General features: G+C 43.8%; 1 protein-coding gene across 5 annotated transcripts in view; it reads left to right on the top strand.

Moving 5' to 3' along the window:
• LOC135917492 (putative fatty acyl-CoA reductase CG5065) overlaps positions 1-23,360 on the top strand; it is a 119,115-nt gene that overhangs the window by 20,600 nt on the left and 75,155 nt on the right. For all 5 annotated transcript variants that reach the window (XR_011512667.1, XM_065451063.2, XM_070535162.1 and 2 more), the window contains exons 8-12: positions 4,717-4,761; positions 7,377-7,495; positions 11,597-11,890; positions 18,903-19,032; positions 19,624-19,751. Coding sequence is in view for 4 of the 5 variants with exons in the window: in XM_065451063.2 (XP_065307135.2) it covers positions 4,717-4,761; positions 7,377-7,495; positions 11,597-11,890; positions 18,903-19,032; positions 19,624-19,751 (716 nt within the window). In the remaining variant the exon portion in view is untranslated. The remainder of the gene's footprint in view (positions 1-4,716; positions 4,762-7,376; positions 7,496-11,596; positions 11,891-18,902; positions 19,033-19,623; positions 19,752-23,360) is intronic.

Below are 23,360 nucleotides of genomic sequence, written 5' to 3' on the forward strand. Positions count from 1 at the left end.
CATCCACGCCTTTTTGTTGAAGTTGTAGCTGCATGGCAAAAACTTGAAGATGCTGCATGGCAGCGTCTTCAAGTTTTTAAAGCACTATGGCTTTGCAAACTTCCCAACAACGAGCACAGGCAGCCTCTTGGAACCATCCTCCTTAGCACAGAAAAGTGCCATCACGTGCTCTTCACTACGCTTGCCACCATGACAGCTGTCACCCTTATAAGCAAGGGTTTGCTCGGGCTGCATTTGGTAAAGGATACCACTCTCATCGGCGGTGAAAACGTTGCAGGGCTTGTATGCAGCAATCATCTCTGGCAGTGACTCCATCCACTCGTTCACCGTCGAAATGTCCACGGAAGTGCTTTCTCCGCAGGAGCGGCTGTACACAATCCTGTTTCGTTTTTTAAAGCAACCCAGCCACCTGTTCGATGCCCGAAAGTCGTCGATGCCCAGACGCAATGCCACAAGGTCCGTCTTTTCTTTTAGAATGGCGCCGTCGACGTTGATCACATAACTCCCTGCTTGATGCAGCCATTTGACGAGAACTTTTTCGAAGTTCTCATGCTGCCTTCCTTGTACCGCTTTCTGCTTGAGCCCAAACTTGTTGGCATTCTGCAATATCATTGCTTTGTTTGCCAGGATCGTCTTAAGCAGAGATTAAAGGGTATCTTAAGGTCCCGGGCAATGCTGGCTTTCGTGGCTCCATGCCGCTTTTCCGCTTCCTCGATAATATTCAGCTTATTGCTGAGTGACAGAAGTGTTCGCATTCGGGACATTGTGCGTCGCGTTGCTCCACACAACACAAAACCTCAGCTGAACGCTGGTCGCTAGGATTACGACAAAGAACATGTGTGATAAACGTAGGCTTCTCCGCGCTACCTTGTCGGCGAGCTGCTGCTGGGAAACTGGAAGGATAGAAACGCTTCCACAACGCGACGAGAGCCGTCGCCGCCGAGAAGAGAGGGTGTAAGTGTTGCGGAGAAGAAAAGGCGCTATTTGAGCGTAGCGGGTGTCGCGGACAGCTGCTGGTGGGGGCTAGAGAAACACTTCCCCAATGCCACGAGAGGTGACGCACTGAGAAGAGAAGAAGAAAGTGATTGTGGAGAAGATAAGGTGCTCTTTCAGCATAACGATCATCGTGGACGGCTGCTGGTGGAGGAGAGAGAAACGAACGATGAGACGAGGCAAGGAGGAAAGCTGCGCCGGAGTGAACCGGTCGAGCAGTGTCAAGCACTCCGCGTGCGGAGAGACGGAGCGAGGAAAGAGACCCGCAGCACTTTTCTTTCGTCCGTCGTTCCGTTCCGCACTTCGCGAGGGTGATCATATAACGTGGGTCCGACGTAAAATTGCGTCGGATAACGGGTTTTTAATGCATTGCTTCTATGGGGACTTCGCCGGGACTGCGCTAATCCGTCGCAAAACCCAGGCCATTGCAAAACCGGAGGAGGTATAACCGGGGTTACGCTATATAGGCCTAAACACAACTAAATATGCAAGTTTGCATATTCATCTACAAAAGCTTTTCTGTACGATTTCCACAGGTGTGTATGGAATCTGCTGAAATTTTTATTGCAATAAGACATAATTAGCTCAGAGTCAACACTTAAATAAATTCGGGGGTTTTACATGCTACAACAATGATCTGATTAGTATTATGCACACGATAGTGTGAGACTCTGGATTAACATCAACCACCTGGGATTCTTTAATGTGCAGCTATTGCATGGTACAGTAGCATTTTTGCATTTCGCCCCCATTGAAATGCAGCCTCGTAGTTAGCAGTGACCCGTGACCTCGTCCTTAGCAGCGTGATGCCAAAGCCATGGTGGGTGTTAGCTCGGATTTCAGCCAAAGAATTGTGAACTATCTGAATGTGCAATTATTAAATTGACCAAGAAAACTATAAAGAAATGCTTACTGCATCAGTATGCTTTAGTTTAGTGAGTAAATGCTGCCCTTGGGGTTTGTATTTAGCATATCTGCACAGAAACTGATTTGCATCACCTAGTGCAAATTATGCAACTTCCTGGAATAACTCTCACAAAACAGAACATTGAGTGCCTCACGGCTTCCTTCACAGTGCAGCAGTGCCAGCATCTTGATGAGATCCAAAATGGGCGTCCTTTAATGTGCCAAATGCATGTCCTGACTATTTAGCATCAGTGAGCTAGCCCGAAACTACTAATCGTCAATCAATATCTAGTTGGCATCTAGAAGTATAGCTCCTGGGCTTGCTCAAATTTACCAGTGCGCAACCAAATAGTATCTCCTAATTAACAATGTTTTTGATGCCATTGAGTAATGCATACATGTACCAGGACATAGTGGCAAGCCCGAATTATCTTATTTATTTAAATCAACAAGGGTAAAATGATGTTTTACTGTACAGTCAATTTATTATTTCGCTCTGGATGGGACCGATGAAATTGATCAAATTATCTGGCGGGTTGAATTAAACACGACGCAGAAAAAAACTCCACAACATGCCGCTGATTTATCTGGCAGTACTTGCCCAATTCTAACGCATCCCCATACCTGCCAACCCTCCCGATTCGCCTGGGAGGCTCCCGATTTTCGACTGAACTTTCCTATTGTACGATCACTGTCTTATATCTCCAGAAAAGTGGTCTCTGTTGGCGCAATAATAACCGCGGAATTGACAGCCACATTGTAATTGTCAGCACCACCAAAAACAGCCGCACTAGCACCATCGGTATCATCGACTAAGCAGCCGACTGCAGTGCCTAGCAAGCCGACCAAAGCCAGAGCCAATGTAGCTCTTGCATTTCATGCATGCCTTCATCCATGGTGCATCTTATTGCTGCTGCATGCATGTATGATTAGTGTTGGCTAGGCCGTGTGTGTGTGGTGCACCGTGTGACGTTACAGTCATCGTGTGCTTGATGCCATGGCACTATCAAAGCCCAAGAAAAGGTATTTGCAGAAGTTTTTGCGATCTTATACTTCTGAATTTCCGTGCTTTTTGACATGTGGATGAGACATCAGTATGTCTCACGGTGGCAAAGACAACTTCAAACTGCACGTTTCCATGGCGAAGCATCAAAGCTATGTTTGCACCGTTGAGCAGCAAGACAGCATAGTGAACTTTCTTCGGAACAACTGCGACGACAGTGTCATACATGTGGAATGCCTGTTTACGGGATTCCTCGTCGAGCACAACCTTCCCCTTAGTGTCAGCGATCACGTTGGGCCTCTTCTACGGAAAATGTTTCCGAAAAGCGACGAGGTGAAGTGTTATGGATGTGAACGCAACTCTGAAACACAACTCTGAAGAATGTGGAGGTGGCCATCCTGAAATTTATTTCACAGGCATTGCTCTCGAGTCTGTTTCTTAATCCAGAGTTTCGCTCAGCTGCTGCCCTGCGGATCCATTGAATATGCTGAAGATGCTTCAGATGCTCTCGAAGCTGAGTTTGCCACATTATAGGCGCACACTCTTCAAGAGGACATTCTGAATGAAGAAAGGTGGGACGTGCAGTGGTGTATGTTTGGAAAAATGAAAAACACTAATGGAAAACATGTTTCACCGAGTTGCTAAGGTGATGCTAGATTTACTCGTGATACCGCATAGCAACGCAGAGTGTGAGAGGATATTTAGCATGGCACGAAAAACTAGGACTGAATTCCGCTCATCAATGCGCAACACAACCCTCCAATACCTGCTGCTAGTGAAAGGCCATCAGTCTGAACCATGTTTTGAGCAAAGCTACTCTGACAAATTTTTGAAGTGAGCAAAGTCTTCTACTGCAAGGTCCCTGCAAAAGGATTCATCGAACACTGCCTGAAAGTTTGAACGACCCCCTCCCCCCCTTGGCGCGACCCCCCCCTTGGCGCGACCCCCCCTTGGCGCGACCCCCCCCCCTTGGCACGAATAATGTTTACAGATTTTTTATCTCGCCAGGTTGGCAGGTATGCATCCCCAAATGAAATGCGCGCCCACTTTCTATGTGTCTAAAGTAGAAAAACTAATCTAACGTGCACCTGATTTTTTAGCCAGAAAGTGTTGCATAAGGGCAGCCGGTTTCTCGGTCAGCTTCGCCGCAGTACATTTGCCTTGTGCATTAAAGCGTATGAACGTTGCAAAGGTGGTTTTGGTATAGTGTCAGATTGCATCATGCAAGCAATTTTTGGCCCAACTTTACCGAAAGAAAATGATGCGCAAATCGGGTAAATACTATAGCCAGAAATTGTGAGCTACAATTATTGCTTGAAAATCTTCTTGGTACAGGTTGAAAATAGGTATTCTTGATGAGAGATGCGTGTTCAAAACATCCATTGTGTTTTAAGCTTCACCGAGACAGACGCTGCCACTGAAAGGGTTGCTATTGGGCTCACCATAAAGATCAGGTGTGTGCATGCTGACTTATCAAATTCGAATTATCCAGCGAGGGCAATTTTGGGATCGGAAGTTTAGGCCCATAGAAATTCAGAGGCTCCTGTAGGGACCTTTGGTTAGAATCGAATTAGCAGAAAAATCAAATTAACCAGAGTCAAATTAACAGAAGTCTACTGTATTATGAACGTGTCGGAACAACGCATTACTTTTCCTGTGATACAGTACCTGCAAGGAATTGCAAGAACTGTACTGCAAAGCACTTACAGCTTGCCTGTAAGTGCTTTGCACAAGCACTTGCCTTGATTGATGTGCTTGGCACAAGCACATCATTCTTGCCTTGGTTTTAATACAATATTTCTATCTCTTTTCAGGGCTGGGTTGATGCATTAAATGGATCTACAAGTCTGCTGGCATCTGTAAGATATTTTTCTCTGCATGTTTGTTTTAAAAAGGAAAGTGTAAAACAGTCGGTAGAAATTTGGGCTTGCTGGTACTTAAGCTTTGTATTGTGTAGCACAGTGCAAACACAGACATAATTAGAACATACAACAGCTCTATACGCTTTGTGTTGTCATATATCCTTGTGTCCGTCTTCACCGTAGGCACTCAATAAGAAAAACAGTCAGTTACACCAATAAAATTGCGTAGTCACTTGCACAGGAACATTTCAGATTTTCTCAATAGATTTCATTGTCTTTCACTGTATATATAGTTCACTGGGGTACTTGTTTTTCACCCTTAAAGGGAAACTAAAGATAAACACTAAATCAGATTAGACAAAGTATTCTTTGAAAATTATATTTTCGTTAATTTTACAGTATAGGTTAATTATTAAAAACAAATGGTCAGTTTCATTTTCTAATTTCTCGCAGAAGCTCCAGCACCAGTATGTCAGTGTGGTGTCATGAATTTCAAAGTATTTTTCATATTTGGGCCACATTGGCTCAGTAAAAGTTCCTGAAACTTGCCATGCTCAATGTCTTCTTCAAAACACGATGTAGCTGATGTGTATTGTTAGACAATTAACTAGGCCCAACAAACACTGTTAAAATCCATGATGTCACGGCAAACTGCTGCAAGAACGTCAAGGTGGTGTCGCAACCAGTCTTTCCTCCTTCTTGCTGCAAGAGTGCCTCTTCTTGCTGCAAGAGTGGCATTTTTGGTATTATAAAAGGGTAATCTACTAATACAGGTGAAATCGTTTTTCTCTTTAATGTTTAAGCTTGAAAAGCTTGCGGGAGGTAAAGGTTGAGCAGGTGTGTTTTCGCCAACATCGGTATTGTTATTCTCTTCTGTATGCAGTTTGAGTGAGCTTTGCATGTTTGACATCATTTCTCTTCATGACCGGGTGAGTGGGGTGCCGTGGTTGGTCTACACCATCTGACTGATATACATAGATTTGGGTTTAGCTGTTTCTATGAAAGGCATATCGCAGTGCAGAAGTGTTTATGGCAATAGTGTGAATAGAATTTTTTGCATGTAAACTTGGAAATCACATTCCACTAACCGTTCAGAAATGCATGGATGTGTTGCAGATTAGCAATGCCACTGTATGCTATTCCATCTGTACCTTAGGTACATAAACCATAAATATTTTGCCAACGAACTGATGGGTAGCAAACCCTTTTCTGCCTTAGTTGTTAATAATTGAAATATTTCCATTGCATACTATCCATGGTAGTGTTAGAATGTGCTGACCTCATTAAACCAGCCACACATAGGTTTTATTTAGTTACTGCATCACAACTACCATATATACCTCCCCTGCGTGCACATGCACCTTGGTGCTACCAACCTTACAGGCACTCGGGCACAGAACACAGCATGCATGCAGCAATAGCAAAACAAACAGAGCACATTACTAAATTTTTTTAACAAGATGTGTTGGCTTTTAAGACCCATATTGAGCAGGCAGAATGCAGGCAAGCAGGAAGCTCAGGTATTTACTTGTGCTCGGTGCTGTGGTCTCCAGCATCATTAGTCTCCCATTTGCGATCTCCTTGGAAGTTGCAATTTCAGCTGCTTGCACTCTGGTCAGTTTCTTACAGTTCGCCACCGCAAGCCTTTGAAGGGTATGGATGGTCACTTTTTGCGCATCCTCTCCTTTAGCTTGGGTCCATGCAATGAACAGGTTTGATGGTATTAATTCACTTGGCATTCTTGCTTTCTGGTAACTGCCTGTGCCTGTTTTTGTGTGTGTCATTGGGTACGTGCTACTCTAGGTATGTGCCACTGGGTGTACGCCACTTTTCAGTCATCTTTGACGCCAACTTTTGTCACTGGTTATGTGCTACCGCGTATGTGCTGCCATTCAATGACAAAACAAAAATGTCTAACTTTTCTCCAATGGGTATGAGTGAAGAATTTGGCAATTCAGTGCGTCACTACATTGCTTCAATGCTAATCTCAGTAATATCGACATTCATCGTGAGATGGGTTCTGCCAGAACTTTTGCAACTGATAATATATGGTGAAATTGGTAATTTTTTTGCTACAGGCAGGTTATATTTCTGAAAATTCATTTAGAAACTTCATTCATTAGAAAATTCATTTAGGACGAAATAGCACAGTAGCTTGGATTAAGGTCAGCACAAACACAGAGCAGCAGCTGAGCTGTTGTTGTCGCCTTCGAGACACAAAGCACCCGTAATGGTGTATTGCTGTGCAGTGCTGCAATATGGCGCAGGCAAGCAGGAAAGAGATGCAAGGCAGGAACCAAAGAAGCAGCTGATGTGCTGCATACCCATTGGTCTGCTAGCAGTACTGGCAGCAACCAACAGCTCACTGCGATATCGCTTAATACAAAAACAAAGTGTTCACCATATGCTAATTATGTTGCAAACACTTTAGGTAAAAATAAATTATCCCTGTAGCTTTTTGTGTTTTAAAGCACTCTCTTTTTGCGTCTTGTTCAAACTTGCCATTTCGTAAATGTTGCTTACTCTATCATGCACAGTAAGAAAAAAAGTGTTGCTTTATGATGGGCATGCTTTGAAAAAGGGGATTTGAATGTCTCCAACTTTTCTTGCAGTGTGCATCTGGTGTGATGACAACCATAGTGACCGATGTCAAAGGCATTGCTGACATTGTGCCTGTGGACATTGTAGCCAACCTGTTGATTGTGGTTGCTTGCCAAACTGCAGCTAAAAGGTGATTTACATTACCCATTATTTAAGCTTAGTGTAGAAGAAAGTGCTGCAAAAATTTCTGTAGACATTGTGAACTTAACCTTGGTGTCATATTATCATGTTTGCACTTCATCACTCAAGCTGCTGGCATTTCCAAATCTTCTGGTCTTTGAGAGAAAGATTAGCTTTAATAGAATACTGTCGTAAGCCTTGTGTCCTTGTCCACTCGTTCACATGCACCTCCTTCCTTGCCCCCAAATAATGCAAGGCCCATCAGTGAATGTTCAGACTAAAAAGATGGTACATGTATTAATAATTAAACATTGTGCATTACACACATAAAAAGAAACATGGGAAGTTTAGGTGAGCCTGCTTTCTTTTAAAGAGCCCCTTATCAGGTTTCATTGCAAATTTTGTTATACACTCGGAAGGTGTAGGGCATCAACTAGGGAGTGTCCTACCGCAGTAATTTTTTTTAATTTGTGCATTATTATAGTAGATTGGTGTAATTGAAATATTCTGTTGACACGCTGCCAGGAGGGAAGCTTCACAACCAATGCTGACATTCTCCCCTTATGTGCCTCAACTAATGTTCACCAGCGACTTTTCTTCCCTGTTTTCTTCCACAACAGAGCCAAGAGACGGCCTCATGTTGACTATATGCCTACATCGCTGTTCCTTTTTTTTTGCTGCATGGTGCACTCCCAGTGGTGGTTACACGTTCTGCATCGGACAATTTATAGAGGCCTCGTGCTATAATTGGTGACATTGCAGGCAGCGTGTTTTGCATAGAGGCATTTGTGCGTGTAACACCTATGCCACGAGGGCAAAAAAACGACATTCGTTTGTTATTGTCTTAACTTTCGTAATGACATTTTTTTCGGTGGAGCTGCCACATGTCCAAATATAATGCCATTTGATGTGGTGGTGTCAATGATGGCATCTTCTGAAGTGAGCAATCTTAAAGTACTAAATAAAAAGTAAATATGCATTTACAAGTTTACTTTGCACCTTCATGAATAGTGAATAATAAAAGTGAGCATACTATAGCGCTATTAGCTTCAGTTTGTTGCCGTCCTTTACAATGTTGCAACCGACTTCAGCCATTCAAAGTCAAACCCCAAGTTCAAAATCAAAGTGGCACTTTGCCCGTCAAAGCCATTCCAACGCTGCCCTGATGAAGTTTACCAAGTACAACTCCTTGCAGGAGCGTTGTAGTTGAAAGCTATGTATAAATTATTTTTATATGGTGGATTGTTTCATGTACATCAATTGTAATGCACTATGCAAGCTATGGACTCGAGGGCTTGCATTTCTCAGTCAAATGAGTTCTTGTGAATGCACTAGGTAACGAATGACATTAAGGCAAATGACATTGGGTTTGTCCATGTGGCATCACCCAAGTGACATTAAAATTTAAGGCATTAGCGAATTAATGTAATTTTCTGTGCCCGGGTATCACGGGTATGACCTTGACTCTGCCTGGAAGCAAAGCTCCCTTGAGAGGAGTGTGTGGGCTTCTGTCTGAAAATTTCAACTATTTTCACGCCAAGGTGCTACCTGATACTTTGTAGACATGATTGCCATTGAAAGATCTATGTGCTGCATTTGTCTGTTTGCAATATTCAAACATGGTGAAAGACCCTCTAAGTTTAATGTCACTTATGGTCAGGTCTCTATCAAATCCTGTACTGTAAAGGCTCCTTAATTTGGATCTCATGGGACCGGGAAAAATGTCCGAATTATCCGAATGCTGAATTAACAAATTAACAGGAAAAGCAACATTAAAATGAAGTTGGAGAAGCATACCTTTATTTACTGAAGTATTTTGCAATAGTTGTCTGCTTTTCCGCGCAGATTCCAGCTGACATCACAATTTTTTTTAACTCTTCCAAGTACCCAACAGCCTGCAAACTTTCGGGAGTGGCCATCCAAACGTCCTACAATATCAAAAGTGCGTCCGTGACTTCCCGTGAGGTGCAATGAGGTCGTGGCTGCACCTCCTCACATGACTTCGTCTGAATCATGGTCTTCCCAGGTGGCCGTGACATAATTAATAATTTCATCGGTCAGGAGATCAGTCGTGGCAACACAATCATCAATCGCGACGTAGTCCTGAAGGGTCACGTGTGGGAAGGACAGCATCGAAGGTCGGGCAATCATAATCGGGGGACTCGACTGACACCTCGTCGGCTACTGCCGCATGCTCGGGCCTCACAAAACCGCTGTACCGAAAACAGTTGGCGATGACTTGCGGAGGTGTATTTTTTCAGCCGTGAGCAATAATGTGCACTGCGCCGAGTAAGTCCACTTCATACAGCCTTCGAACTTCTCAACATAAGATCATTCGCTGTAGCACGCTCTTTCAGTACTTCGACTTCCATGATGAACTTCTGCCTGGTCCATCGGCTGAAGGGCACATGTAGTGTTGGGCAGCAAAAAAATTACTTTGACGCTCTTCAGTTCGACTACAGTTATGTGCACTGCAGCTCTCAACAACCATAATTATCTTGCGGTCCTTAAATGTGAAGTGCCGGTCTAACTGCTGCAGCCAGCCTCGAAAAATGTCCGAGGTCATTCAAGCCTTCCTTAGAAGTTCGCTCTGAACTCGACAGCAAGGCTTTTGATGTTTTTAAAACAACAAGGCTTATGTGCCTTCCCGATGACAACAAGTGGCAAGCGCTCCGTGCCAATCATATTGGCAGCAAAAAGCACTGTTATCCTTTGCTTACACTTCTTGCCACCAATGGACGGGTCCCCTTTGAAAGTCACTGTCTTGTCGGGCAGAGCTCTGAAAAATAGAGCAGTTTCATCTGCATTGAACACGTCACTTGGTCCATGTGCGGCAATGTGCTCAAGCAGCTTCACATTTTTCCACTGGGTGGTCACGCTTTTGTCAACGCTGGCCTTTTCGCCGCACACACTTCTGAAGATGAGTTCGTGTCTCTCCCACCTCTCGAGCCACCCTTCTGAAGCTCTGAACGATTCAATGTTCATCATTGCAGCGTATTTCTCACCTTGTGCCATGATGAGAGGTCTGCTCAAAGGCAGATGCGCGTTGCAACAGTAAGTAACCCACTGGAGCAAAGCTTCTTTGAGCTGGGGATGAGCTGCGGTTTGCAACCGCTTTCTTGATGCATGAAACTTCTCGCTTTCAAAGGCCTGAAGAATCTTAATTTTTCACGTTTGTTTCCGATGTGCTCTGCTTCACATTGTACTGGGTCATAATGTGCTGTCGCGATTCGCCGTTCTTCAAAGCCTGCAAAATTTCCACCTTAGTCGCCAAGTTCTTGGCTTCGTACTTCTGCCGCTTTGCCGGCGTTGCCATCAGTGTAGCGCACGATGGTGGTGGCGTGCAAAACACGGTCACAACGAAAAAAGAAAACTCCGCAAGAAGAGATGATGCCGACTTGACAACACAAGGGAAAACGGTGTCGAAGGCACAGTAGAGGGAAGAAAGAAGACACCAATGTTCGGAGATGCTGTGATCGCCCCCTCTAATTGATGACAATGGTGATGCCTCTCAAGTTTCGGTTTCACTCCAGGGGTGCCAGCGCTGCTTTACCACACTTTTGTGTAGAGGCAGCCATCGCCATTTGTCTGAATTAAGCGGCGCGGGGCCGAATTCTGACAAATTATCGAAGGTTTGGTCCCATAGAGTAACATGCCTTTTGGCCGGGACCAAAGAGCCATCCAAATTATCAGAATTTCAGAATTAACGAGTGTCGAATTAACGAGTTTTTACTGTATAATGAAGTTGTACTTGCTTTGGGGATACAGAACATTTGTGCGAGTCAGTGTACATCCATGATTGGAAAATTGTGAAGGCACCTGAACAGAAAAGGAAGTTACGGTACATGGCACTAATTAGGAACTTTACATACTGCTTCTCGACTAGCAGCTACAACTACTCTTAGTTGCATGTGAGGGAGGTGGGTTCTATTTTATTTACTTGCCTAGTTCTCTGAAGTTCTTTGTTGCATTGGTAGACAGCACATTTTGTTGATGTCGCCATAAAGAAGCTCAATTTTAGCCTTCGGCTATGTAGAACACCAGCTGTCTGCCTGAATTGCTGTCCCTTGAGGTGTGTGGTTTGTGGCTGCAAGTCTTTAAAATTCTTTAGGGCACGGCAGAGAGAGTTGGAAGCATCCACGGAGAAGCACTGGGAAACTGTCGAGGCTCAACCACCGGCCGTGTACAACTGCGTCACAGGCTCGCTGAACAAGCTGGTAGTGGGGGATGTAAAACGGTACCTTGCCAAGTTCCTGCCTCAGTACCCATTCCAAGATACCCTGAGTTGCCCCCGTGTGGACATGACATCTAGCCGCCTTTACCAATCCATAATGGTGTTCTTCCGAAATTACCTGCCGGCTCTCGCTGTGGACCTATTGAGCCGTTGCACAGGCCGGAGACCACGGTAAGCATACTGGCAGACCTGTGCCATTTTGTAGCATGGCCTATGTTTGTCTCTATATTGAAACTTATTTGTGTTCTCATAATCTGACATGAAAAAACACATGATGGCCTGTCTGATAATGGGCCATCTTATGGCACTTTAAGTCTGGCACTCATTTCACAATTTGAGATGTAATAACGCTTGCTGAAATCATTCAAGAAAGAAGAGGTATACCCAGAGAGGAGGTGGGTGCTTCTGTAACATACTGCAGAGAACCACTCCCATGTGATTGTGATACGCCGGGGAGAGGTTTGTTGCAGGACATTTCAGCTGGTGGTGGCAGCAGCTGGTCACTCAGAACAGTGCACCTCTTCTTTCTTTGATATTTATTTCTGCAGAAAGACATTTGCATTTACTGTGTGATTTTGTACTATGAGATCATTTAGCATGCGAAAATAAAAATGTAGCGCATGCTGAAGCTTTGCCTTAAAAAATGGAACGTGATAGCATAAAAAGATCCCTAATCGCTTCTCACACTTCCAGGCAACTGCACCGTATGTAACTATAATGGTTACTGGGAAACGCTTGTAGTGAATGCTATGCATGAAGGCAGGGCTTTCTGGTAGAAACACGGCCCCTTGCATGGGCCGCGACGTGGCGGAGGCAAGTGCCATCTGGAATTGTTGTAAGGAAATGGATGTGCCGCTCTGTGGCCTCCAAGATATTCATGCGCCGGCGCGCGCAAATGGTGGACACTGTGGCCCGTTTATGAATGGTAAAAACGCTGGAAAAGGGGGCTTTCTTTTGAGTTTTCGCGTAGCAGAATTATGTTTTCTCGTATAGCTAAATTACAATTCGAGAGCTATCATGTCTCTAGGTTGTGTGTAACTTGTAGTTTAAGATTTTTCTGCGTATTTTAGCTTGAGAAATTAAATTAGTTGAGTAACTTCCTTGCGCCACATGAAGAGGCTGGGTATAAGTGGTTCCAAAATTTTTTTGCTGATACAACGTTCGACACTGGATGCCAGACGCAGACGTGGGACATCGGACAATGACACCGATGCTGGGTTTCCTGTGACACAGGGCCCTTAACACTATCGCGTTAATACTGGCGAACGGAGGCCTGAGAGAGTACATGAGATTATATACATGAGATTATAATAAACCTGGCGGTGCAGGATCTTCGGGGCACCTAACGGGCATTGGGGGGATCCTAGCTGGGACTAGTCCAGGTTCCAGCTTCAGTGTCCCCGTGGCCCCTTTGATTTCCCGGAGGCACTGTAGACATATTTACTTGCACTTTCAGCTTGATTTGCACATGGCGCAAATGAAAGAAGAGGCTCGCCGACTAGAACATTCTGCAAAGAACCACTCCTGATTTGGTGGGATATGGTGATGATTATGATGCCATCATCGGCAGGACAGTAACTAGCACAATGTAGTAGCGGCTTGCGGAAACTAACCAGCGCTCAAGTGTGGCTTCGGTGATGGAAGTGGCACACCGTTGCAATATCAGAGGCCATGCAGGCACGCTTAGTGCAACTATTTTGGGTTCTACAGGATCTACAGTAGGGGTGTTGCGCCTGCCTTGCATAAAGACAGGCGTTACACTAGTAAATACGGTATGTGAACCCTGAAGTGAGGTACAATAAAACCTAATTTAGATTTCACAGACTGAAAAAAGATGTCTAAAATAACTGAATTCCGAATTATCGAGAGTACCAAGAGAACAATAAAAAAAATTCCTTATACAGAGACGAAAGTGCTGTGCCAATTGTGCCAACCTGCGCTAAAACACTAATTTCGAACGAAGTTGCCAAATTTAGCAGCATGTGATGATTCAGTGGCAACCATACAGCCCGCAGACATGTGTTCGCTAGAACATGTGTTCCTGCAATCCAAGCCTAAGCAATCCGTTTCAGCGTCAGCGTCTTTGGAGTGTGGGTTTCTTTCGTGGCATAATTGTAACTAGGCGACAAAAAAAGGAAAACGGTTTTGTGTTTTACAATGCATTACGAATGTTTTCTAGAAGTGGGGGAGGGGGGGGGGCTATACATTTACGTATATGTGGAGCAGCTAAAGATGATTTGAACTGGTGCTCATTTCATAGGGCAGTCGGGAATGAATGAGGTTGTGCAGTCTTCTTAGTGTGTCGCTCATCAGTTTCATTATACATTTTAGGACTCGATATTGCACCTTATTGGTACATCTGTATAGATTAAGGGCGATTGTTGTGCGTGTGATGTTGTAAATCTATTTCACATGTGCACCATGTCCACTTACCGGTATGATAGTGTGGCATGCGGACAAATGATCTGCTTGCTTTCATGAAAAATGGCAAATGCAATCGTTATTCAAGTTTCTACTCGGGCTACACTAAGTTCTGCCAGGCTACACTAAGTTCTGCCAGGCCACACTGCACAACATCAGGCTCTTGCCACCGCAGAACTCAAGCCAACAGTGTAAGGTTTCATATTTAGCCAACTTCGGTGGCCAAGTTGTGGTCGTAATTGAATGTTTCGTGAAACCACAAACCTCCGTAATAGCATTCGTGACAATGATGTTTATGATGTGACTTGTGCAAATCGAGTCCAAAAGTTTTAATAAACCATTGTTCAGTGCGCGAAATATCGGTGGCTATTTTACACTGGCTTTATGACGCCTGGGGCGGAAGCGCGAATAATCAAGTATAATTGAACTTTTTCAAATTATTGGTTGATGACACAGGCCGGAAAGCCGGTGAAAATTTTTTACCCTTTGTTGCTTTCAAAACATCTTGGAGCATTCTCTAGGTAACCATGTGAAATACTAGAAAATGTGCAATGACTAGTACGTCACTTCACATTTATTCTGTGGAATTCTGCTGTCTTGAAGGTCGCTGAGAATGAAAAAATACCAGAGGGCACTACGCGGACAGCGTTCACTGTACTTTGGTGGGTGTTGTTCGTGGTAGCCACTGAATATTTCTCGTTCATTATGCCCGAATACATTTAAAACTGAATTTATAAGCTTGCCTAATCGATAAGATGTCAATAAAAAGCTGTGGATGAGGTTGACAAATGGTCGATAATGGCATTTAAAAAAGAAAACTAGGATTTGTGAAGACCTTTTTTTTAAATGAGAAATAAAAGCCTGAAAAGTAAATGGAAAAAAAAAATGCTGTGACTATGACAATGCTTATGCGCACCAAGAATCGCACCACTCTTTACGCAAATCCCATCAAACAGTGGCACTGGGAATGAGCTGTCGCACTTTCTTCTCCCCGCGTCGGCACCTTTTAGCATACATCTTCGTTCCCTATCACGTGTGGAATAGCACCATCTCGTAAGAAACACAGGCTTTTTTTTTTTGTCTAAAAAAGAAAGGACCACACAAGACCTAGGTTGCTATACGGTGTTTTTTGAGCTACACCAAATTTTTATAGATTACCTATGGCAGATGGCGTGGTTCTAACTCTTGATCTAAATTACTCGATGAGGTGGCCATTAATTCTGTGAGAAATCGAAATGTTCAATTGAATAATTAACGTAATTATGCAACTTAACTTTTTAAATTAATTACCTTACGTTACATATTTCAACCTACGAGTTATAGCTGCCGAGTTTGCACGGCGTGTCCACTCGAAACGAATTCTCTGGACAGCACCAGTTAAAAGATATTAATTTTCAGTGTCCAACGAAATGCGTTGGTGTTCACTTTCGTGCTTCAACAGTGGTTTCTTAATGTAGCTGGACCGCCAATGCATTTCATAAGGCACTTATATCTCGGAAACGGTGCTGTTCAGAGAATTTGTTCCAAGTGGATACACCTTGCAAACTCGCCTACTATGCTTAGTAGATTTAAATATATGCAGTAAAGTAAGTAATTAAAATGTGAATTAACACAATTATGTTAATTGTTCAATTTAATTTTTTTATTTCTCATAGAAGTAATGGCCACCTAATACAGTAATTGAGATCAAGGGTTAGAATTGTGCTATCTGCCATAGGCAATCTAAAAAATGTGGTGCAGCTAAACAAAACCCTCTATATGCTGTTATAAATAATTTCTTGATGTATTCCACAACCTTTGCTTTGGCACCTTATTGAATAAGTAAGGTAAGAAATGTTCATTAAAATGAAATCTTAGCTTATTTATATTTATACATATTTATACAAGTACCTGCAGCACCACAAGGGTATTATTGCAGGAGGGGACAATTGAAGGAAAATTAACATGTGACAAAAACTTAAAACAGCTAAGCACAGTTGGTAAAAGTAACAAAGTACGTAACATTAATGAGTCATCTCGACGGCAAAACGGTCTTCAGTGAACTGCGGTGCAAAATTGCAACACAGAAATGGAAAGGGTACACTATCGCATGAAGTGCAATGCCAGCCAAGTGATATAAAGAAAACGGGATATTTTACTATAGCAGACTGCGTGACAATAAAGACAAACTCTGAACATGTTTTACATTCACCAATGCTCTTGGGAAGCCTATTCCAATGTGCGGAAGCATGCGGAAAAAATGAATTACGGTAGACATCAGTACGACAGCGCATTTCAAGAACTTTTAGCTTGTGATCGCATTGTTTAGAGATAAAGTGGGGAGGGTAAATGTACAAGTTCTTATTTATTCCTGCGAGATCAGAGTAAACTCAGAAAAAAAGTTCTAATTTTGCAGTTAATCGGCGGTGTGCTAGTGTTTTCAAACCAAGGTCCTCTTTAACTAATGCAATACTGCTACGGAAGGTATAATTACCAGAAACAAATCTTAGTGCAGTTTTGGACGCGTTCAAGGTTTTCTATAAGTTCAGAGCTTTGAGGGTCCCATACCTGGTACCTGCCTGAACACAAGAAAAAAGAAAAACTCGACTAGCCTAATGCGAGCCTATGAACGGAAAGCCCTCGGTTATGTGTTTTTTTTCTTGGGCACATTTTGTTGGCACATCTGGTATGTAATTTTATGGTAGTTTCTGAGAAACCTGTATGGGCTTCCTTGTAGCTTCATGCTACCTACAGTCATATTTCCCTAATTAATTTAATTATGGGGTTTTACGTGCCAAAACCACTTTCTAATTATGAGGCACGCCGTAGTGGAGGACTCCGGAAATTTTGACCACCTGGGGTTCTTTAACGTGCACCTAAATCTAAGTACACGGGTGTTTTCGCATTTCGCCCCCATCAAAACGCGGCCGCCGTGGCCGGGATTCGATCCTGCGACCTCGTGCTCAGCAGCCCAACACCGTAGCCACTGAGCAACCACGGCGGGTTTCATATTTCCCTGTCATGAGTTTTGCCCACCTTGCAGGCTTCAGCAGGAACTGATTTGTCGTAACCTATTAGTGTTCTACAAAGTTCTACAAACGGACAATTCGTGCTCCAAACCTGCTCCAATGTGCAAAATTTGCTGCTCCCAGAGCTGCTCCAAAGCTTCCTTGGCCTCTTCCATCCCTGTGAACACATCAGCCCGGTTTTTATTTACCGAATGGATTAGCAAATTCTGTCTCTACTTTGCACAAAAGCACTTTGAAAGCTGAAATTCTCATCTCATGACTGATTAGAGGTTGCAGTGGCGAAGGCATCACTGAGTCTTTTGCATTGCTGCCATGGCATGAAGCCTGTTATCTTTTATCTTCATCTAAGATATGCCTTTGCTACTGCACACAACTTCATTATTTTTTCGCCAGTGAGCTGGTCGGCAACAGATCATGCATCTTATTGCGATGTAGCCAGTGGATTTGATGCCGGTGTGTGGGCTGCAGTATCGGCTATGCATTGCACCCTGTCAGAACAAAACTATTCCTTGCTGTAATCGCTGCAAACAAAACCGTGGTCACAATCGTTGCAATCATGGATGGATTGCGTCCATGTAATTCTAAAGGCTTGGAGCCGCGCACATTGAGTCAAAATAAAACTGTTTGCTGCATCTGCTGCGGATGAAACCATGATCACTGTCAACGCCACAATCATGAATGCTAACTACGCAGTTCTGAAGGCGCGCGGCCAACATGCGCTCAATCAAAACAAAACAACTGCTTCCCACAACCACTGCAGATGAAACCACTGTTGCCATCAGTGCAATCACTGATGGTGACTATGTGGATCTGAAAGGCATGCAGCCAACGCCACGTACAGAGTCAAAACGAAACTACTGAGAGGCACAGATGCTCCAGGTGGAACCATGGTTGCTATTGACACGATCACTGAAGGCAACCATACAGTTCTAAAGGCTCGCGCCCAACATGGTGTCGTGGGCAAGCTGCAAACACAAGAATAAGGACCATAAAGACAAACACGAAACCCGCATTCTTGTCATTCTGTGCTGATGAATGGCGATGCAGACTCCGCCAATTCGTTTTCAGTTGAAAATTAGCACCCCTCTCACTCTGACGTTGCGCATTCGCAGCGCTCTATGCTCGCTGTACTCCGAGCTTTGTCCAAATTAACTAGTGTGCAGCCAAACATGAACAAATTAACGAGAGCTTTATGCCATTAAATACTAATGCATACGGTTTTATCCGATTTTCTGAATTGAGGGGGGTCAAATTAACGAGGTTTTACTGTGTTTACTTATGATGATCTGTCAGCTGTAATTACCTGATTCAAGTTATACAGTCGCAGGCTACCTGAGCTCATGCTGCTGATGTGAATGGGGTCACATGTACTTCCAAGTTAGCATTCCTGGAAACTGCTAATTGTAGCTTGATACCATTATTTTCTAAGAGCCCTGCGGTGTATATGAACCACCTGGACAATCTCCGAAACATCAGCTTGCAGCATTCAATCAGTTCATTCATTAAAAAAATAGCTTATTGATACTGGCTGTATTGGCCTTGCGTTTTACATATTTTTCATGAAAGTCCAGATATGACAACCGCTTCCCACGTAAATATTATGTTTGCTATAAGTGTGCTGTACTGTCATGAATATTGTGCTTCTTTTTTTTTCTTTTTTTCTTTTTTTTTTTTGCACAGAAGCTGGTTGGTCAGCTTAGAGTGACACTTAATTGTAAGATGTGCCTTCAATGTGTCCTCTTATATTGTACCAGCATGGTACGGTTCCTGGAGCAGTCCAAGAGTGCCATGGAAGCAGTGAGGTTCTTCACCACGCAAACGTGGGACTTCTCGTCCAACAACATGCTGCTACTCCACAGTAGGCTGTCACCCTTCGATAGGCAGGTCAGCAAACACCTCATACCAGTACATTTCTTTTTTTGTGATTTCTAATTTTGGACTTTTTTTTTTGCTTGTCTTCATCTTGCTGTGCAAAGAAAGGGAGAGTGACTTATTTCTTTTTCATTTGCATTGCATGCTTTTGTTGTCAGCAATATTGAGGTGGTTCATGTTGGTATTTTTAATTAATAATTACAGAAAGTTTGTAAGTAAAAAAATCGAGGGGCCATGTCATTTGTGAAGAGAGCCACTCATGTGCATTTGCTGAATTCTGGAATGGACCTATAGTGCACTTTTGACAGGGAAATAGCATTCACAGCATGTACACTTTGAAACTTGCTTTTACGTCTCAAATCACTTTATATGGAATTGGCGTCCCCTGTATTTAATATTAGCCCAGAAAAGGCACTGCTTCTTATTTTTGAATGCTTGGTAATTGTGTGCCCCTGATGGTAAGATGGAGTCCTAAAATTTGGCTTGATCAGGTTTAAACAGTTGCAGTAATTTGCTTGTGTTACTGGTAATGTGAATGAGTCTGCGGGACCTGACTCTCTCTTCTTTTTGTTTCATGTCTAATTTTGGATTTTCTGATTGCAGACATTTGACATAGACATTCGGAAGATTAACTGGGAGAGCTATTGGGAAAACTATCTTCTTGGTGTGAGACGCTACCTGTTTAAACAAGACCCTTCGACCATCCCGGAGTCTCGAAAACGACTGAAACGGTAAGTTAAATTTGATGTCAGTTTTATTTTACTCCTGGGAAAATTTTTATGTGCATCGCTTCTTTTGAATCCATTCTTGCTAACTCCTCTGTTCAACCTGTGGCGTTTCCTCCCCAGAGCCACTTGTCTCGTCTGCTGTGTTTACAACACTGCAAAGCTCTCATTACAATTTTCGTTTCCAATCTGCTTACTCATGCTACTCTAGACCCTTTTTATTGAGGGTGCTGCTGTTTTGAGATAACAGTGCCTTCTATCATCCGGCACCATGCTGGTATGTGGGATCGCACTAGAGCGTGCACCGTGAATGTGCTGTTGAGGATAAGTGGCAAGTTTTTGCATTTTCCTGAGAGGCGTCAACAAGTTTTGGGGATTGGGAAACTTCTTAGTGTGTCGTTACTAAGCTTTTAGCTTAGAAATAGCCTCATTATCAAACGGTGGTGGTCCTAGAGGTGCTGCCACAGCTCTGCCCGCGATCGAACTAGGAGGCGAGTGAAGTCTGAACATTGTCTATACGTGACATACGTGCAATGTATTAATATTGTATGAGTAGCCTTGAACTCTATTAAGGTGTCACTCAGGTTACAACAATCGGGGGGGTATCTCCGTGTGCCATGCGGTGTGGCGCACCAACGTACATCCTAATTCAGGTAACTGCGAAGCTCCCAGGAAACATGATTAGCTAGCCTTCGTGCTCCTAAAATTTTCACGGTGTGGTTTTCTAAGTATGGTTTACCTGGCACCCTGGACTGGCTTTACACAATTAGGAACTGCAAAATAATTCAACTGGAAGGGCCGTCAACATGGATAAAACAGCGGAATAACAGTGGCCACGAATATGCCAGAACCAACCAGACGCACGCGATGCTTTGAAAGAATATGCACTCCTATGTCTTGAGTGGTGCCTGTGGAAGGGCACCTCGCCGACTCGACAGGGCTGAAAAAACTAACAACTGCTCTTTGCAACAGCAACCTTATTTTCTGAAGTAATACAGTGCGCAATGTGTGGCATCAGCCAGACAACTTGCTGGTGAGAATCGTATACAGTAAAAGCTCGTTAATTCGAACTGCAAGGGGAAGCCGCTTCAGTTCGAATTAATGAAAGTTCGAACCAATGAAAGTGAAGGAGAGCAACAGTACACTGCGATTGTGAAGCAGTAGGGCATGTCATGAATTTGGCGTGCCACAAAGTGATGGCACACGGGCACACGCCATCTTCAAGTTGAAGCTCTTGGTCCCACTGTGCCACACCACCGATGTCCACCGAAACGAACATTAGCCGAGGCTTAACACCATCACAATGAATCGCGACGACCGATACCTCCTAAGCTGAAAACAGAGGTGCACAACCGATGAAGACTGCCGAGACAAAGACGCTGAACATGTGAAGGTGGCGAAGGCCCTGATTCGTTGGTTCTTGATTGCAAGCGCAGCTGCGACGTACTTGATTCGCTGTGTTTTGGCGCTTGCCGTGCCATCTCCACATAACATTAGCAGCTGTACAAGATTTGCAAAGCCTCCGAGACTCGCAACGGGCAAGAAGTCTCGGAGGTTACGTAGAACGGAGAGGCGGCAGTCGCCGCTGCCTTCTGGCTGACCCCGCGTCAGTTAGATTTCTTTCCGATTTTGCCTTCTCTCGCCGTTCTCTCCGTTTCGGAGGCAATACAGCCTTGTGTGTAGGCAGTAGGCACGTTTCTCTGGCCGTGTGCCAGGCGAGCGTAGTTTGAATTATCCGTGAGGGAACCTTCTCGCGTTCGAATTAACGGACTTTTTTATACATATACTTCTGTGGAGCTTGGCCGGACCAAATCGTACAGTTCGAATTATCCATAAATTCGAATTATTGAAGTTCGAATTAACGAGCTTTCACTGTACACGGGAGAAACCATGTGAATTAGGAGTAGCTGGCACATGTTAGAGAACGAAAAGAACACCTTCATTTTCTTAGTTGGCACGTACTGTTTTCGTGGCACATACTAGGTAATTTTCCACCACAACGTTAGTTACCAAGCGTGACAATCTTAGAAGACATTTGAACAAAATAACTTTAATGTGCGTGCGTGAAGAAATAGTTGACTTTGGTCATTTGCAATGGTTGACCGACTCTAATATGCACCTTTCGTTCATATCCCAGTTTGTTCATAGGTGCCGAGTTCTTTGCCGTGCACTCACTGGAAACAAAATATCCTGAACATATATGTGACTAATCTGATGGCATTAAGTCTTTTCTGCTTATGCTGGCAATACAAAGCAGAGTCCACGAAGTCGCCGTGCCTGAAGAAGCGCTTCAGAATTGCTTCCGAAAGTTATTTGTGCAGCTGAATACATCGCAGAGGTAGCCTGTTGATGTTAAGTCATCTGATATCGCAGCAAGCGCAGACAGAACACGTTAGAATCTCACTAGTTCACTATGAAACTACTATTGTTCCAAGCTGCCAGTGGGAGAAACGACGATCTGCACGCACCTATGCCAGAAGGAGAGCGGTGCGGCACTCTGGTTCGAGGCTGCCTTCCTCTACGCCGATAAAACAGCCTATAGACGTTTTCATAGGGTGAGGAAGAAGGGCCGCGCTGCAATTTTTCCCTTCTCTGGCTTGTGCGAGCTGGAGCGGCGGTGCTTGAATATGTTGCTGAAGCTTGCTGCAGAAAAATTTGCGGCTGTTTTAGCTTGTTCTCCAATAAAGGTACGTGATGTCAGTTCATAAAAGGACTTTGGGAACCACTGTGCAGCCTTTCACTGCAGCAGTAACTACAGTGTGTGGAAATTTCTTGTGGCTGCGCTAAAATGCGACGTGCATCACCAGCCGTGGTGTGTTTGTGTTTTAGCTATTTTGGCTGTATCAGTTTCCACTCGACAAAAAGCTATTTTCTCTCTGAATTGCCAACGTGAATTGGAAAATCTTCTGTCTGATCGCTTGGCGTAGGAACTAAAACATAAGAGTGCTCGTGTATGGCCAACATAATGCAAACCTGAAACATTCTAAGCGTCAGTCATTCTAAAATAAATGCGTCAGCCACCGGCACCGTTGTCACGCGTTTCAAGTGCATAGTAGACTTGAAATTACTAGGCTATGTCTATGTCAGCCTCGTGTATGAGGCCAATGGCATGGCTCAATACAGCAGCCACTGCATGTGGTTGGTAAACCAGCATAATACATTTAATCTCAGTGCTTCTGCATTGCCTTTGTGCCTTGTAAAGCAGTAATAGGCAAATTAAATTATATAAAAACACTGCGACGGCTATTTGCGAGGACACAATTTCCGTAAAACGGTTGAGCACGCGGTAGAGGGCAGGACAAACAATACTGAACAGAAAAAACGGTTTTCATCTTCTTGCGGCTTGCAAAGTATGACTCACGTGTACTTGTCTAGAGGTGCCAATCAGCCGATTTGGTCTGCGTCTCTCATGAACAAAAAAATCTATAAATAAAAGAAGCACAGACTCGCACTACAACAAGACCACGCATGCTTGGGCCATGTGCTTTAAAAGAAAAAGATCTATAAACCAGTATCTACGACTATGTTATATGCTAGTGCACCACAGTCAGCCCCTCGACTACTTAACAAGTGTGATTCGCATGGCAGTATGCTGTTATTAATGAGCAAAACTAT

This window comes from Dermacentor albipictus, chromosome 3 (genome assembly GCF_038994185.2).
Source record: "Dermacentor albipictus isolate Rhodes 1998 colony chromosome 3, USDA_Dalb.pri_finalv2, whole genome shotgun sequence".
Classification (NCBI taxonomy): Eukaryota; Metazoa; Arthropoda; class Arachnida; order Ixodida; family Ixodidae; genus Dermacentor; species Dermacentor albipictus.